This window comes from Nestor notabilis, unplaced genomic scaffold (genome assembly GCF_000696875.1).
Source record: "Nestor notabilis isolate BGI_N333 unplaced genomic scaffold, ASM69687v1 scaffold31030, whole genome shotgun sequence".
In the NCBI taxonomy this organism is placed as follows: Eukaryota; Metazoa; Chordata; class Aves; order Psittaciformes; family Psittacidae; genus Nestor; species Nestor notabilis.
Genome location: NW_009911170.1, coordinates 1 through 13,429, shown reverse-complemented (window position 1 = coordinate 13,429; position 13,429 = coordinate 1). Strand labels below are relative to the sequence as shown.

The 13,429-nt window shown below is 43.5% G+C and overlaps 1 protein-coding gene across 1 annotated transcript; it reads right to left on the bottom strand.

The window, feature by feature from the left end:
• Window positions 1-4,609: 4,609 nt before the first annotated feature.
• On the bottom strand, window positions 4,610-11,717 carry TNFAIP1 (tumor necrosis factor, alpha-induced protein 1 (endothelial)). The gene is made up of 6 exons (XM_010013528.1): window positions 11,427-11,717; window positions 9,277-9,446; window positions 8,050-8,139; window positions 7,893-7,945; window positions 5,462-5,657; window positions 4,610-5,242 (listed from the first exon to the last, which is right to left on the bottom strand). Exons 1-6 carry the CDS (start codon window positions 11,641-11,643, stop codon window positions 5,024-5,026), a joined length of 945 nt encoding a protein of 314 aa, XP_010011830.1. The 5' UTR covers window positions 11,644-11,717; the 3' UTR covers window positions 4,610-5,023.
• Between the last annotated feature and the right edge of the window lie 1,712 nt (window positions 11,718-13,429).

The window sequence follows — 13,429 nt, the reverse complement described above, 5'->3', positions numbered from 1 at the left end:
TAGTATGGTTACTGCATTAACTAATTATTTTATCCATAAGGCTGAGCCTTAAAAGTTAGACATAAAAATAAAACCAAGCCTGATGCTATAAGAAAACAGCTTGATCCCAGAATGTCAGTTTAAACAAGATCAGAAATCATATTTACTATCCTCTGGATATAAAATACTGTAGAAATCGGAAGTCCTGCACTATTATTAAACAAATTAAGCTTCAATGTCCCTCTGAGGTAGGGGAGGGTCTTAACCACCATTTTATTGCAGATGAGGAAAAATTATGCACCTACAGAAAACCTGGCTTGCTGTATGTCACTGAGCGAGTGGCAAAGCTGGAAACAGGACTCATGCCCACTCATGGCTTAATAAAACCTCAGCTCTCTTAACAGAATGGATGGTGTGAAATCTGGCTGTAAAGGTTTAATGCCAAGGATTGTCAGAGGATATAATCTAATTGTGTAAGACAGGGACTGCTGTGCCAGACACATTCAGTTAAGGAATACTTCATCACTATTTCCTAGGGCAAACTGTGTCTGAAAATTAAACAACCTTGAGAAAAAGAAAATCTAACCAAAACCCCAATAAGCTTTGCCTGTTCCAAGCAGAGAGCAGCTTTTCAATAGCTCCGTAGCATGGGTCCCTCCTATGCCCTCCCAGTCTCAGTCAGCTATTTTATATTTTAACCAAGAAGTGCAAGAGATAAGAAGTCAGTGGAACGGAACATTACCATAGAATAAATGTCTCCTGCTCCAAAATCTAAATGCCAAGGTGAAGGTTAAACATTTAGCTTTGTCTCGGCATTTACAGAGCAGTTGGAGGCTGCTCCCCTGCAGAGCTCTCTCTTCTGACATTATTGCCTAATTAACACTGGTACTGAGAAGCTGTTTAACATCAGACACTCACTCAAGGCTCCACGTCTCCTCCTCCTGTGCAAGACTGTGAGGCTGCTTTGCAGCATGCGAGGACCCCATTATGGGAACATGCAACCCCTCATTACAGTACTGCTGTACAGGGGGCAGCTAATGTCGTCCATTCCTCCTCTCAGTCTGATGTAACATCTGACTGTGCAAAAGTTCACTTACATTTGGGAGTGAAAAGGCCAGTAAGGTTTCAGAAAGAGCCCCAGCAGGTAAGGAGTGCTAGCTGATGTGGTTAGAATTCATCCATTACAAATGAAGCAAAAAGGCATTTCTTCCTCCTAAAGGCTACTGCAAATACACAGGCACATCAGTAATTCACAGGCACATCCACTGTGATGGTCTACGGAGGAAGCCATTACAAGTCACATAACTTACAGGCAAATGCCTATAATTAGAACTCTATATTGTCCTAATAGGGATCATAATTTGAGATACATAAAGCCAGCAGAGAAGACTCTTAGGAAGCACAGCTGGTCACCCTCTCTAGAGGTGGGACAAAACCCCACAAAAATTTATCACAAACAAGTGAATGTTGCATTGCAAAACTGCACCATCCTTTTCAGTGCTGCTTTTTCTCTATTATACCAGGTTGTACAATTATATTCTAGAATGTTCTTGTCAAAACAATTTATAGCCTTTAATTAAGTAAAGGATGATTAAGATGAGAATACACAGCATGTGTTACATCAAAAATAAGGTATTTGAAATTATCAGAACCTGGTAGCACAGAGACTGTAAAAATCACCAGCCATGATTTTGGTGGAAAGGACATTCAATTAACATCCTGTATTGGAGCAGGACTCAACAGAAAATAGTGTTCCATCACCTGTGCTAGAAAAACGTTCAACCCATGAACTGTGTGACAGCTGCAGCCATGTCTGCATTTCATTTACTGAGATTTCATGTAGATTATCCAATCCTGTGAGCATGTGGGTAAAAAAAAACCCTACAGGAATTCCAGGTTTTATCAGAAACCAGAGTACAGCAGCCCACCAAGGGAGAGGATCTCCACCTAACACTACATCATTGCAGCCTGGTGCATGTCTGGATAGAGTACCTCCACAGAGGATTTCCTGCTGTCCTCTCATTCCTGTCTGTCCCCCAGTGGAGGGAACCACAGCACTGACAGTCAAATCCAGCCATGGGTATTTAACTGGGATTTCTCTGCCACATCCTGAAAACCTTATTAGGATAAAGAACACCTAGACCATGGTTTTGAACTGTCTTTTGGGTAGACGTTTATGCAATTAGATTTCTATTCCGAGTAAAGCTGACAGACTAACAGAGTATTCTGTCCACACTGGCCAAGCATTGTTTAACATCATCCCAGTTCTAGTCAGATCTTAACCTAAAAGCAGATGCTTTGTGGTCAGTACTAATTGGGGGTAGAGAAGGGAGAATGAATGGGCATAAGAGAAGGTGAAATGAAGAGACTATCTGTACATATTTAAAGAACATTCCTAACTGCTTACATTTCTGATATTCCACAAATACCAAGATGTTATTTTGCACTTTTCAGAAGATTCTCACAACCCAGATGGTTCTCAAAACAGTTTGTTTCCAAGATTAATTTAATCTAAATTCAAATCTGAAATTAATACTACTTGTTGGCTATGAGAGACAGGGAAAAAAACCCAAATAAACCAAAACACAAGCTTTTCTCTGCTTCTTAGAGAGTAATAACTCACAATTTGACCCCATTTCATGAATGAATCCTGGGAGTACAGAATCTAACCACAGAATGAAACCCTCTGGACTAGCATGTGGACCGGACACTCAATTCTCTTTCACAGACTCCTTCCCATACCCGTACTACCCACAAAAAGGAAGGCAAAGATGCCATTCTTCTGTTCATGACTTCTTTTAAACACAGTTTTGCAAGGCTACCAGCATCACTCAATCTGCTAACACTCACTATGATAGTAACAAGAAAAAATAAATCTAAGTCATTTGCCAAGATGCAGAAGTGCCACACGTGGATTTTAAATGGCACTTACTTGCTACAAGATGAAAAAAGTACAGTAGACTAAATGGAAGCTATTTAGTATGGACAAAGACCCCATCACTACGGGCTGTGCTGGGAGCTTCAAAGCACCCACCACAGTGTAATTTAAATAGTATCAGTGGAGAGGAAAAATTTAAACTATCCACATCCCACTCTAGCAGAATTAAAGGAGAAAAAACCCACAAAAATCTCTGTCACAACTCATCTCAGCAGCTGTATTTTCAGTGGCACAATAGAAAAACCAGCTGGAAAACAAGTTACAAAAGCAATATAAAAAGAAAAGAGGTTATTAGAGTTTTAAAGAGGCCTTTCATAAAAAGGCAGGTGCATTACTGGGGCCATGCTGCCTCCTGAATGTGAGGAGAATTAAGGGAATTCCTGACACGAGTAGAGGCCTTGATGGGCAGTAAAACCCTGACAGTTTGCAGACATTTGTGTTTCCATAGCAAGCCTCAACATTTCAGTTTCAAAAGCCTAAATGAGTGGAAAGAAATTTTATGTTCCCTCCCCTGCTTCTACTACTACCAAAATATCTTTCTTAATTCTGCTTGTGACTTCACTGTATTCATTTGGGATTATTTTCTTGTCAGGCTTCTACATTAATGTGCTTTAAAACTTATAGGCAAATTTGGCACTGGCCAAAACAGTTCCAGACCAACCATCATGGAATCTGAAGCTTCCATGTTTATGTACAACATGGGAATAGCAAAGCACTCGTGGAGCATGATCCACTGCCAGAGCTGCCAGTGGGCAGCCATCAAGTGGTCACTGTTCAGGACAGTGGTAACACTGGAATCTGCAATGTAGATACACACAACCTTTAAAAATACAGTAAGGACCTTTCATACTAAACTTGAAACTGCTTCCAGAGCACCAATGTGCAGAGCAGCCTTGACTCCAACCTTCTGAAAGGCCCTTTGCAATTAGCAGCCAGCCAAGCACTCAGAATAAAAGTGATTATTTCAGCTTAAAATTGAGTATAAGCTACCTCTCTCCTGTGTGCAAAGCTTCCTGCAGTTTCATGACAGAACAAGATCTTTATGACTGTTCTTCTCATTCCAGTTCAACTTCTATGCTCGAGAAAGGACTCAGAGCCCAAAACTTAATTGACCCTTCCCTATGTGAACATCATCCAGCCTTGTAAAACACTGTTTAGTCTGTACTTCCCTAGTCACTGCAATTTTTCCCCTGCTGCTTGGGAAATTTCACATCACATAACACTTCTGGGCCACAGGAGGAAACTAATGTAAAACTAATTCCCAGACTGCCACTGTTTACATGAACAGGATTACACTATCACAAGCCTCAAGAACAGCAACCCTGCCACGATTTATTCCTGATGTTTTCTTACTTGAAAAGGTTTCTTCCTTCCCCAAACCCCTTTCTCCATCTCCCAAGACAACTCATTACAGATTTTTCACAAGGGGAGGTTTTCTCATGACTTGACTCTCACCTCTTTGGAAGAGCTTGCCTCAGAATTAATGACTTTTAGAGATAAGCTGTCTTGGAATGCAAACCTCTGAGTGTGTATTGGGGCAGGAGGTGGGAGGATCACAAGTGCAGTGCACCTGACTACAGCGTAGCTAACCATTTCTTCTGGGAGTTATCAGACAGAGTATTTGCTAAGAGTAGTCATGTTCAAGTTCTCTCTGCCCCCTCTTCAGTATCTCAATTTAAAAACGTGCAGTTTCATTATACAAAGCCCTAAAAAAGGGCAGGTATCTGGGAAAAGCTTTTCAAATCCAACCACTTCATTCGAGAAGAGCGGGACTTCTCCAGGAAGTAAGAAACCTGGCAAGTCTTCAGACATCAAAGAGCAACCACAAACTGTCAGAATCAGTGTTCTGAATTCCATTCCTCGTGTGGCATGAAAAGGGGCCAGTCTGTATTTAAAGCACATGGTGCAAAATGAACATCTTTGTCTCTGAAAGCCTTTTGGCCTTTAGTGTTGCTTTGTACGCACAAATGCCCATTTGCTTCTCTAGGGAGCCAAGAAGCCAAATGAAGATGAATCCACAGAGTCCAACCGATCCCTCCCTACTTCCTGATTTCCCTCAAAGAATAGACACAAGCCTTGACACCAACCCCCTTCTTGAAGGACGTGCTAGTGGCCAAGCTGACGGTCATCGTAGGTGCTGTATCTCTTCACGTGGATTCTGCGCACTCGGTCACGAAGTTCAAACCCCTCATCATCCTCACTGTGAGACGCCTGGCTGCGGCTCCTGCTGGTTGCTTCCAGCAGGGAGTTGTCAGGAACCCGTGGGGTTTCATACAGTAAGACATTTAGTGTTTCCTCATAAATTCGTGCCTCGGGGAATTCAACCTACAAAAAAAAGCACATATCCTTTTCCTGATCTGTGCAGCATTACAAGGCTGAAACACAGTCAACATTCAGGACAGTGGGTATCAAAGCTTGTCTAGTGGGTGACATTGCTTGCCCCTAGCAATTTGGCTTCAGTTATACAAAATCTGTATGTTTCTGCAATGTACCAGCAACCTGATTTTCTTTAAACGATAAGGGGCAGGTGGAAAACTCTATTACCTTGGTTTGCTTCTTCTCTGTAGCATACACTATAGAGGTACAACAGACTTCAGCAAGTTTCCGACCCTGCCCATAGAAAGACCAGCAGCAGATTTCATCCCCTATAACATCCTTAATGAAAAGGACTCGGCCGTTGAATCGGAGCGAGAGTTTGTCGAACAGTTCTATGTTCTTCAGTAAGTTGTCATCTGAGTTACTGAAACACAACAACAGAAGGAACATGGGTTTTTTTTTCAGTTTTTCAGCTGGCCATCTCTACAGAATTTATATGCCAGTTCCACCACAGCTTTAAGCATTGATCTAACTACAGACTACAAATAAGTAGTGACTCATTGCCATATGCTGCCAAGAAAAGAGAGGGTAATAGCCAATTTCAGATACAAATAAGATGCTCTGATGCCCATGAGCAAACACACCAGCCTTTAGAGGTCAAGTTATGTAATTAATAACGACAGCACAATCTCCCAAATCATTACATCAGCGAGCTATAACTATCTCTTGACTGATGCTCAAGACCACTAAACCACACGTTAACTTCAGTTCTCTTTACTTTCATAACAGCAAAAATCCAAAGAGCCCACACGTGTTAGAAGGCCAGCTAAAAGCATGGAACACTGGTGATACAGTATAAATATTTCTAGTGTGAACACATTATTTAGGAAAGTAAGTTTTAATGACAGCCAGTGCAGTGGAGGATTTTAATACTTTTCAAAGCATGATCTGGGTGTTCTAGAGAAGAAAACCCAAAACCATTGTATTATAGTTTTAAAATCAAGTAAAGCTCTCAAAGCTATCCCTAAAATGTAAAATATTTTACTTAACATCATCATAGTAAATCAATGACCAGTTTGATCTGGTAAGTAAAAAACCCCCAAACCTAAAAGCCTCAACCCCTAACATTAGCCTGAAGGCAGGTGTATTGAAAAGAAGTACCCTGTGCCCCTTTGTCTATTTTTACAGGTAGCTGGGAAATTATGTGTGGGTATGTGGAAATTAGTGAACATACTACTGCCTGGGCAATAAAGCCAACCTGGCTAGCTTTAACAGTAAAATTCCTTGCTCTTTGGACCCAGAAGCTCCAGGCTCACATCTTGTTGCCAAAAGTCTACCCAGAGACACAAGATCATACTTTTTATGTATCTTAACATTTGCGAGTGGCCCAGGAAGGCACTGAAATACTTGTGCATCAAGACACTGCTAATGAGACTATCCAAGTGGGCTTTACATGAAATATTTATTCTGAGAGTATTTCTGTTCAGAGCTAAATCCAAAAAGAATGATGTGCAACCAAAGCCGTCAGCTCCCAAGAATCATTTGATAAAGCAACCTGGGATTCAGCCAGTGACAAGTTCCAGCCTCTATCAAGTGGCAGAGCTGGGAAAAGAATGCGAAATCTTCATACATTTATGTTATTAGACCAAACTGACAATGTAACTGAGAAAGCTCCTGTTATGCTGTTGATTAGGAAGAATAGAAGGAAAAAAAAATCTTTGCTTGCTAGCAGCCAGCATGGAATTTTAAGTAAGGATGCCTCATTCAAACACCAGCAAGGCATGCAGATTCATGTGCAAGGTATAATTAGAACCCTCCAGCTAGCTGAGATAGCAGCACCTCCTGGTATCTAGGATTCTGTTGTTCTCCTTACTGGTACGTTTTCATTTCCAGACCAGGGTGCTTAATGTGCTCTTCTGTGCTGCTTTAGCATCACAGCTCTAAGCTAAAGGGTAACACAGGGAGGAATCCGATACGCAGATACAGAATGCAGTCTGCTGAAACCAGGCTGCTCTTCAGCACTCCTGCAGGTAGCATTTCCCGACTACCTGAAATACCATGATTGTTAGAATCCATCTCTCTGACAGCCAGACACTCAGCTTGTCTAAGGAAAAAAACTTCCAAGATTGCATCTCAGATGGAAAAAGCAAAAATGAGGATTGTGCACAGCATAAAGGATTACTCACATCACCTCAATGACCAGCTAGGGAAAAACCAAAGCCATTCTGGTAGCATCTTAGCAAAGGGATCATGGTATTTACAGCATAAAACTAAATATATAGTGTTTCTTTATAGAGGAGGAAAGCCCGTAAATTCTTGCGTTGCACTGACAAGGCAATGCTCTGGTTACTGGTTTGTGTTGCATTACTTAAGTTACACCTAGCTTCAGCCAGTATTAACAACCATTGTTATTCTCTCTCGTCCCTTGTCTCTCTTCATCTTTCTAACACAACTGAACTGTACACTAGGCCTCGATGGATACAGTGTGTTGTGTTCCCACCCCATTCGGATACACATAACTCAAAACTAACTGCACTCAAATCCATAGAAGAGCAATGTTGTAAGCAAAAAAACTTAAATTAGGTCATCCCACATCCTCTTCCACTCCCATAATCAAAGGGAAACTTCCCCATTCCAGCGGGGAAAAAGCCTGACATACCTGGTGTAGGAGTATTTATTGTTGCTTCTGTTATAAAGCAGCTTAACAACAGGCTGTTGGGAGAGAAAGGGAAAAAGCAGAAAAGGTTAAGGTCTGTGTCTGAAGACATATAGCAAAAATTCAGTTTCTCACTAGGTAGTTGTGGAAAAGCAGTTACTTTCATTGATGACTCTATCAGTCTCTCTTCTTCCTTTGGAGATGTGATAATGGGGATGCTACAGACAGGTTCATACAAGTCTTTCTTGTCCTGTTTTAAAGAAAGAAAATAGAGAGGAAATAAACTGGAAGAAGATAAATGCTAAAGCTAACCACTGCTGCTGTCTTCTCCAACCCCTCCAGCCATGTTCCAAACCCTGTGATGCGAAGGACAAGCTCCGTGTTGCTGTAGCAACCACACAGCATTACCTCGATCTGCACCCAGGAATACTGCAGGGAGGTTGCTCAGCCCCAGAAGGCAGCAGTAATGGAAACACTGGGATGCAGGTGGATGTCCTCCTTAGCTACCGCAAAGGGCTACGAGCTCGAGTCGTATTTGGTTTCAGAGGGTTTATTATTACACCCTTTCTGAAGGCAAGGATAGAAAGGGTTTGCACTAGTTTCAATCAAGTCCAAACACTGCCACGTATAACAACATCAGCCTCTATGAACCGAACATTTGGCAAAAACAGCATGTCACCAAAGGGACTTCAGCCCCGTCTGACACAAAAGCAACAATCAAGAGCATGTGGTACAGTCTGTGACTCCAGATTCCTTGTGTAGCAAATTAAGGACAGCTCGATAGCTAATTGGGAGGCCTTAGAACATTCTGTTTTTAGAAGAAAGGTTTTCAATTCCAAACCAGACGGAGAATTGTTAGTGTGGCTTTGTGTTTTTGCAGTGGATACTAGAAGTATGTTGAATCTAGTACGTGAGGCATTTATTAATTACTAAGTTTTGTCCTGCAAGAAGCATCCATTTCACAATCTTAAGCCTAATAGTAAATTCTATATGTTGCATCTGGGCTAACCTTATCCAAAAGTTGGCAGAACAAGCTGATTTCAATCACCTGAATGCACAGAGACTTATAAAATAAATAAAAGCTACTACAGGGTTACTATTTACAAAACTGATACAAGGAAATGTCCTTAAAGTACTCATTGTCTCTCACTCCAAGAACCTTGGAATCCCAGGCGTGCCCACAGAGCAAGGACAACCATGGCTTTGCTAAACGTCCTGGATCCGCTCTCACAACTCGCCCGACTGCTCTCTCATTTTCCTCCAGGCTGTCTTGTACATCTAAGACTTGATGCTATCTCTAACGCCATGAAATGCTCTCTCAAGTTGTCTTACGTCAATTTTATAAGCAAAACACCCATGAAAAGCTTTCCAGGCTATTTCTACTTACCTGCAGAGCTGCTTGGCACATGTCCACTAAGCCCTGAATGAGATAATATTTGGCTTCTGCCATCAGCTCTTTGATCTCCTGCCTGTGTTTTGGAAGCGCAATCGTGTCATCCCGGAGATAGTTTAAAATTGTTCCGAAGTGCTTCCCACAACGGTCTATGAGGATCCAGCCTGAAAAACAACCATCCCATCATTTCAATAGCCTCAACACTAGGGGGCAAGAAAAAGCTGCTGGGAGAGGTTAAATAAGCCTGATGCTTCCTGAAACTGCACGTGATATTCTTCCCATTTCCTTCGGGGAAATCTTTACTGATTGTGCACAAACTGAAGTTGGTTATAGAACAGAAAGTGACAGTGAAACCACTCTTTTGGCACCTCCCAGATCTTCTCACTGCTTTCCAGTACCCCAAAAAGAAAAGTCTTGAGCTAAAAATACTCGGCCTCCCACGAAAAGACACTAAAATCACAGCAGGCACCTGACTGCGCTGCTGATCAGGCACTGGGCTGCCTGACCAAAACTGTTACCTGTGCTTCATCTTTTCTGTATTAGGTCCTGATTAAAGGAATGGGCCTTTTTAGCTACCATAGCAAGTCTAATTTACATCTGTTTAAGTAATGTTCTATTTGTACAGGTGTAAATGTAATAACTGCTGCTACGGGGTAGTGCTGGGCAATTAGAAACTTGGCACTGAGAAAGCCAAGGAAAGATTAGAAAAGAGAGTTCACAAAGGTTTGCAACAAGTAGATTTAGGATAAGTTCTGTGGCCTAATCAGAAGGATTTGGACATTTTCCAACCATACCTTCTGCTCTTCAGAGTTAGGGACAGAAGCGTTCTGAAGATGCTAAAAGGTAGACTGGCCCAGAAAACCCAGTATGGGGAGAAAGCTGTTCTGGTCTCCGAACAGGAGCAAAGAACCAGGCAGAGACAGATCAGGAGGAAGAAGAGAAGGGATGCAGGCAGGAAACAGGAGGCGGACAGTTCTTGCAATTGTAAAACATCCCTGAAGTCACATTCAGTAGGAAACAGGATGTCTGACTCGCCAGCAAACAATGGCCATGTAGGATGCACATCAGCAGAGGGCTTAATACAGTGCCAAGCCCTCTTCCATAATGCAGAAGGCAGCAGCAGCAAAGTGTTATTTTAGGACCCAGGAACAGAAAATGACATATGAAAGCATGCCAACCACTGCTGGGCCTGCAGCTGGAGCTGTCAGAACATGAGCCTTGTTCTCCATTCAGGCTGGGGCTCCTATATGGAGCTGCTGGACTAACTAGGCTTAGTTGTACTAACACGCAACGAGACCGAGCCAAGGGAACTGGGTTTAAGTGATATGCAAAACCACAAGGAGTTGTTTGAGTCTGAGTAAACACACTGTTGTGCATCAAGTTTAAACTGGTGTCATCTGGGCAGGAAAAAGAGCTTTTGCATGTGAGTGTTCAGGAACACCAAGAGGTTAAATAACTGCCAACCTCTCACAGTCTCCCCTCCACAGTGACACAACCCCCACTCCTGAGGTGTCATTTTCCCCTGGACTACGAAAGAGAGGAAAATGAAAGCACTTGTAGCCATTTCTGATACTGATCATCCTCCTTCTTCTACTCTCTATAATGTACTGTGGATTTTCACAAAGTCAGTCAATACCAGTGCCCTGCAGGAGGTGACGTGCTACTTGAGTGACAGCGAAACACCGTCACAGCATCACCACAAGTGGAACGTGCCCCTGGGAGGAGGAAAAAAGAGAATTTTTGACATCTCGAGCAAGGCTATTCTGAGATTTAAAGATGAAAACTGAACGTCTCTCCCCACACGCACATTGCCAATGATGCCACTACATGACACGACAGAAATGACAACCCACAGACTGTCTGTTCAGTCTTCAGATCAACAGCAAGGATCTGCACACCAGCTGTGATCACAGGAAAGAACCAGTCCTCCTGCTAGTTAATTTTAGTAACAAAAGAGCACGTTTTCACAAAGCACAGAGGACTGATAGCGCCAATGGGAACTGGCTGCTTAATGTTCCAAGTTATTTTTGGAATCTCTCTTTTCCTACATCCTTAACTGAGCATAGTCTTAAGGTATTTTAAAAACTCACCACCAAACCCCAGTTGTTTCACAAAGTTCTCGACAATAAAAGACATTTCCTCACCTTCCTTGTCCGTGAGCACTTCCATTCTGCCGCTGAACATGGCCTTCAGCATCGTGTCGTGCCTGGTCAGGACCTGCACCGTAGTGTAATACAAAGAGCCCCCAACGTTGAGGCGCACGTACTTGTTGCCAAGGCTGCCCCCTTTGAAGCTGCAGGTTTTGGGCTTGGGCCCCGCGGCCGGGCAGAGGGTGGTGGTCAGACACGTGTCCCCCGACATCTCCTTCTGGAGGTAGATGACGACCCTGCAGAGCGTGGGCTTGATGGACTCCGCCGTGATTGGTGACGGCTCACGAGTCAGCAGACGAGGACGGCAAGAGCAAGGCTGTCATAACCACGGGGCCCTTGAAACAGGAAGGCATGAGGTCAGGACAGGAGCCTGGAACGTCCGCTTACACCAAAACCATGCAGAGACACTTCCAGCAGATTCCCAAGGACACATCTGCACACACTGGCAAACCAAGATTTAGCTCCCTGCCTCTGGAGCAATGCAGTTACGTTACAGCTGCCTTCCTGCTACGAGACACACTCAACTTTTCCAGGCTTCCTGTTATTTCGCCTTCAAACCCCAGCAACACTACGGTCCGAGTCCAAACGCTGGCTGGAACCTGCCTCCCTCTCAGCTTCCCAGAAGAACACAACTCTCTCTGTGCAGAGCTGGAACACCAGGGGAGAGCTCCCTGTCCCCCCTTAGGCAGGTGGGTGTCTACACCTGCAGGGCTTGGGGGTTTGATTTTTAACTGGAGACACTGACAAGCGCCTCTTCAAATGCCTCCACACTGAAATGCTGCACCATAATGTTCTACTTCCTGGCAACTCCTTTCATTCAAAACTCTTCTTCCTTCATCCTGGAACGCCAAGAGTCAATTATTAAAAAAGTAATTAAAAAATTTACACACACCCCCACCAAGAACATCCACTCTTTGCAATATCTGTCTCCATTAAAAAGCCAGCGAGACACTCACTGCTGCCTCCTCTCCCAGTCTCACTGTGCTTTATCAGCCCATCAGCCATAAGCTCAAAATGGAAACACAGACAAAGGAGGAAACTCTAACAGGCCAGATCCAAAGTTCTGTAACTGGAAAAGTACAAACACAAGTTTCTTACCCATCTTTCTTCTAACAATTATTGTTCTCAAAAGCATTTAGCTCTTGGGGTTTTGTTGTTGTTTAAAAACTCTTTCAGACTACGAACATCTCCTCCCTCCTCTGTCCTGTGCCTATGGCTCAAGAGTAACCTTTACAAACAAATAACCTCCTAATTATATTGCTATTCTTCCCACAGCCTCTTCCTTCTCACCCCACCTCAGCTTTCCACAGAGAAAAAGCCCACATCCATCCATCTGTACAGCACATTACGTGGCAGCTACAGATGGTATCTTAAAATTGCCAGAGATCTGAATAACTACTGAACTGAGAACAACACCTAAAACACAGCGTTATTCTGCTATTCTTAACTCATTCTAATTAAGCAAATGCTACAACAGCTATTAAATAACAAGCAACAGACACTGTGCAGATCGTCAGACACAAACCAGTTCTAAGAATTTGAGTGCCAAAGAGCTCCATTTGTGCACAAACACTTTAACTGGGGCTCCCACACTTGCTTTCCACTCACGGCAAGATCCAGCCTGAGCCCACCGCGGGGCAGGGCCCGGCTTCTCCCGCCACTGCGCCCACCGCGAGCAGGCCTCGAGCAAACCAACGCGATGGGGCACTGCCCGCTGCGCGGGGGCCCGGCCAGGGAAGCCGCCAAGAACCGGCCCCTGTGAGGGCTACGGGGAAGTTCATTCCTCACACAGAGCAGCTGAGCGGAGCAGAGAAACCCCTCAGAACGGCCCAGGTTCTGCGAGTAACACAGTTCCTCCCAGCTACTCACAGGTGCTTACTACGGCCTGTCGTGACTAAATCAAGGCCAGAAACAACTACACCGTGTCTTGCAGTTAAGACCCCTGGTAAAACAGGGTTCTTAACCTCACATTTGCCATCAATGTCCTGCCCTGCATT

Excerpts from the sequence above, each read along its gene's own strand:
- TNFAIP1 (XM_010013528.1), bottom strand. The coding sequence starts at position 11,643 with ATGTCGGGGGACACGTGTCTGACCACCACCCTCTGCCCGGCCGCGGGG. Across the intron at positions 9,447-11,426 it reads AGTGCTCACGGACAAGGAAG|GCTGGATCCTCATAGACCGT; the intron begins GTGAGGAAATGT and ends GTTGTTTTTCAG. Across the intron at positions 5,658-7,892 it reads AATAAATACTCCTACACCAG|TAACTCAGATGACAACTTAC; the intron begins GTATGTCAGGCT and ends GTTGTGTTTCAG.